The following is a 4,140-nucleotide window of genomic DNA, read 5'->3' as shown; positions in this document are numbered from 1 at the left end:
GTGGCTCCGGCTCCTAAACCGCACCACCTAGTCCCTAGATCCCACGCTAAAGGAAAGCTAGGACTTCGATACGCCAGGCCCTTTTGGGTGCTGGCATGCATAGGGTCGGTAGCCTACCGACTACAGCTTCCGGAGGGTTCCCGCCTTCATGACGTCTTCCACATGGGCCTCTTGAAGCGTCCTCATGGGGAACCATCAGTCACCCCAGGCGTTCTGCCTCCTGTCCTCGACGGACACCGTCTTCCAGACCTGGCACGTGTTGAACAAGTGGTGTAGCTTGCTGGACGGCGATGCTACTTGGGAGCCTCTCGATGACCTTCGTGCCTCCTACCCCGACTTCTAGCTCTAGGACGAGCTGTTTGTGCTGGCGGAGAGAGATGTTCTGACCAGCATCCACTACAATAGGCGGAAGGTTAGCAGTGACTAAAGGGACGCTGGTCTATGAGGGTCTCAGGACCATATTAGTCTATTTTCGATAAATAAAGGAGTTATTCACATATTTTATGATAGAAGTATAAATACTTTGTAAGTGGACTGATTTGGAATTATGCAGAAACACTTTATTGTTTCCGGCTTCCTGAAGGGAGACGGGAGACCAAACCCTAGCCGCCCTCTCCTCCTGCACGCAGCGCCCGCGCACCCCTCGCTCTACCCGCTCACGACGGCACCTCGCCATCGTTCTTCCTTCTTCAATCCTCTCCCTCCAAACCTCCACCCCTACAATCTACGTTCTAGACGAAGTAGGAACTCCGTTCCAATCACAATGATTTGGAAGAACTCGAGCCAATGCACAAAACCATTAAGAAACACACTTCTCGCGTGTGGATACTATAATATTGTCGCCACATTCACATTCTTTAAAGATCCTGTAGTAGTGACATACTAACAATCATCAAAACCACCATGACATTTGCTAGGAATTAAAATTGGTTCATAGACACCAACCTTTTGGAAGACAGTTTCACCATATTTTGAATGCCTTTCTCTTGATCCAATTGAAAAGTGCTATCTAATAAAAATGGAGAAAGAACTAGAACGATAATCATGGAATCTATAAACACCAAGACAATTGTAAAAGCTACAAAATTAAAGGTGTGGGTACTTGCTACTAACCTTAAAACAAGAAGATTGTGTCCATGCCTGAAAATCCAAGAACTTCATTGAGCATTTTGGTGAGGATAATGGCCGCAACAATGGAGAGAGTAGAGAAAACGTGCCTCTATTGGATGAGTGTGCTCGGAATAGGAGAGAGGAGGGAGGAGGAGCTTGGTGTTTTTGTAGTGTGGTCTACCACTACCGATTGAAGCCAAAAACAAGTTGTGATACCACAACACCACTATCAGCTCACTTAAAACTGGAAGTGATACAGAAACGCCACTATTGGTTCAAGCCAAGAACTAGCAGTGATATATCACTGGCGGTTCTAGTCATAAACCGACAACATTGTAGAACTTGACTGCCGGTTTTTGGCAACCTCAATCATTTCCATTGTTGAAGCTAAGAACCGGCAGTGAAGAGTTATCACTGCCGGTTCATTAGCAACCGGCACGTACGGATGGGCCGACATTGAAAGTTGGATCTGTGTAGTGAGCTCACATAAGTCGTTGATGATACAACGCCTACTTCGAATAAAAACGTTGATGAATTCATGGTTTTAATTTGATAGCAGGACACGAGCTCTTTATTCTTTTACAACTCTGGAACTGACTTAGTGTTTACTTACATCAGCTCACTATCACGTGCCCAACAATTCATCAACGAATGGGAGCTCCGGTGCATGGTGATGGCTAGTTTCTCCCTGCAAGTATTCCTCCTCTTCTTCTCTGGCTTTCGAAGACGCTACAGCTCCCGCCTGCTCAGATTGCTGTTGTGGCTCGCCTACCTATCGGTCGACTCCCTCGCCGTATATGTCCTCGGCCGCCTCACCCTCCGCGGCGGTGGAAACCCACTGGCCCTCTTCTGGGCGCCCTTCCTGCTGCTCCATCTAGGCGGACAAGAAACTATGACGGCCTTCTCCATGGAGGACAACACGCTGTGGAAGCGCCACCTTCTCAGCCTCGCCACCCAGGTTCCCATGGCCATCTACGTCGTCGGCAAGCAACTGCAAGGTGACGACCAGTGGCTTGTGGCTCCAATGGTGCTCGTGTTTGTTTCCGGCACAGCCAAATTCACGGAGAGAATCTGGGCACTCAGGAGAGCTGGCTCAGCGATACCTGGAACAGATAGCTCCAGCAGTTCAGATCTTGTTTCCCGTGCGTCCGACGACGCTTCCTGGGATACGCAGGAGTTCTTCCTGATGTTGAGCCTCCTTGTTTCGAAGAACCAGGAGACAGATTCCGATGTCATCCTGAATGTGGCAGCCGAAGGATTCAAAATAAGCCTGCACTTTTTGATGGGCACAACCCCGTCAATCTCTCTGCTTCCTGATCATATCGTGGCGATCAAGAATGCTGTGGAGGGATTCAAATCTTCAGAGAACATACTCTTCATGGCATACAAGATGTCCGAGATCAATCTCTCGATGATCTATGACTACTTGTACACCAAGTTCGGCACGCGCCATTTCCACATGGCCCCAGGTTGTATCGCATGCCATCGGATTGCCTCTCTTGCCTTGACACCTGTGGCGCTTGGGTTGTTCGTGAGTGCCATGGTGGGTGCTCGGTCTCAAATGGGGTATGATGCAGCTGATGTCATCATATCCTTCATACTACTTGTTGGCGCTATCGTACTGGAGACATGCTCTATTTTCATGTCATTCACCTCATCGTTTTGGGCATACAAGAGCACCATGTCATGTTCTGTGAAATGCCCAGTTTCAGTGTTGCTCAGAGTAGCCCGGCGTCTCCATCCGGAAAACCGACAAGAGTGGTCGGCAAAACTGGCACAGTACAGTTTAGTCAGGAAGTGCATCCAGGAGAACAAAAAATATGGCTTCCTGAAACGGATGATGAGATGGATCGGTATGGGTGAGGGGGCCGTCACGCATATCTGCATATCTCCTGAGATCAAGAAGCTGGTCCTTGATAAATTGCTGGACATATCGGCCACCCCTTGCGCGCAGGAATGGGACATTGCCAGGTTCCAGGGCCAATGGGCGCAATGGGTGGCCAAAACGAGGCAAGATCATCAGCAGCAGAATGCAGCTCAGCGCGTGCTTCAGGTCAGCAACATTCAAGGTTTGGAGTTTGTCTCAAGCGCACTTCTTTGGCACATTGTGACAGACATATGCTTGCTGGACGCTGATGACGATGATGAAATGAACGCCAGCTCCTCTCAAGATGTCGACGAACGGCTGCACGGTGATTCGTCGTCGTCTCAGCAAAACGATGTACATGATGGCATGGCCGGACTGAGACGCCATGCCAGAGAGCTTTCAGAATATATCATGTACCTCGTCGCACATTGCGGTGCCATTGCTGGAAGTGATGGGCATTATGCGGTCATTAGGGGCCGTCGTGAGGTGTCGCGCTGGTTAGTTAAGCGTGGAGGAGCAAGTAATCATAAGAACCTGATCAGGGATATTCGTGACGAGGATAGCTCTTTCTTCCATGAAAACTACTACCCCATGCTGGATCGAGCTCGCAGGGTCGCCTCAGACTTTCATCAGATTGAACACAACCATCGTTGGGAGCTGATTGCCGCAGTATGGTTAGAGATGCTCTGTTACATCGCATACAATTGCGGCCCTGCTTTCCATGCCAAGCATCTAACAACCGGTGGTGAGTTTGTGACTCATGTCAAGATGCTGCTATTTATGCTAGGCGTGTGAAAGGTCCTAATATGGCTAGAGGGGGGTGAATAGCCTATTTAAAACTCTACAAAATCACTAGAGCAAAAGGTTAGTAAATAACAAGGCGAAGCTTTTTGCTCTAGCTCTAAAGGGGTGTTTGCAAGCCACCAGTCCAACAATTCTATTTGATATGATCACTAGGCACACAAGAGCTATGTCTCTACTTGCACTAGAGAGCTACCTAAAATTTCTATACAAGTAAGTAAGCTACTCTAGTTTGCAAGGAAGTAAGAGAGATGGTTTGACCTTTATACCACCACGTAGAGGGGATGAACCAATCAATAATATGAATTCCAATCACCGGGAGAAATCCAATGGACAATCACAATGGAGACACACAATTTTTC

The 4,140-nt window shown here is 48.4% G+C and overlaps 1 protein-coding gene across 1 annotated transcript; it reads left to right on the top strand.

Moving 5' to 3' along the window:
- Positions 1,784-3,772, top strand: LOC8064570. The gene has a single exon (XM_002443180.2). The coding sequence runs from the start codon at positions 1,784-1,786 to the stop codon at positions 3,770-3,772; it is 1,989 nt and encodes a 662-aa protein (XP_002443225.2).

The sequence above is a fragment of the Sorghum bicolor genome, chromosome 8 (genome assembly GCF_000003195.3).
Source record: "Sorghum bicolor cultivar BTx623 chromosome 8, Sorghum_bicolor_NCBIv3, whole genome shotgun sequence".
In the NCBI taxonomy this organism is placed as follows: Eukaryota; Viridiplantae; Streptophyta; class Magnoliopsida; order Poales; family Poaceae; genus Sorghum; species Sorghum bicolor.
Note: the sequence above shows the minus strand (reverse complement) of the source record. Positions and strands in the feature narration are given on the sequence as shown.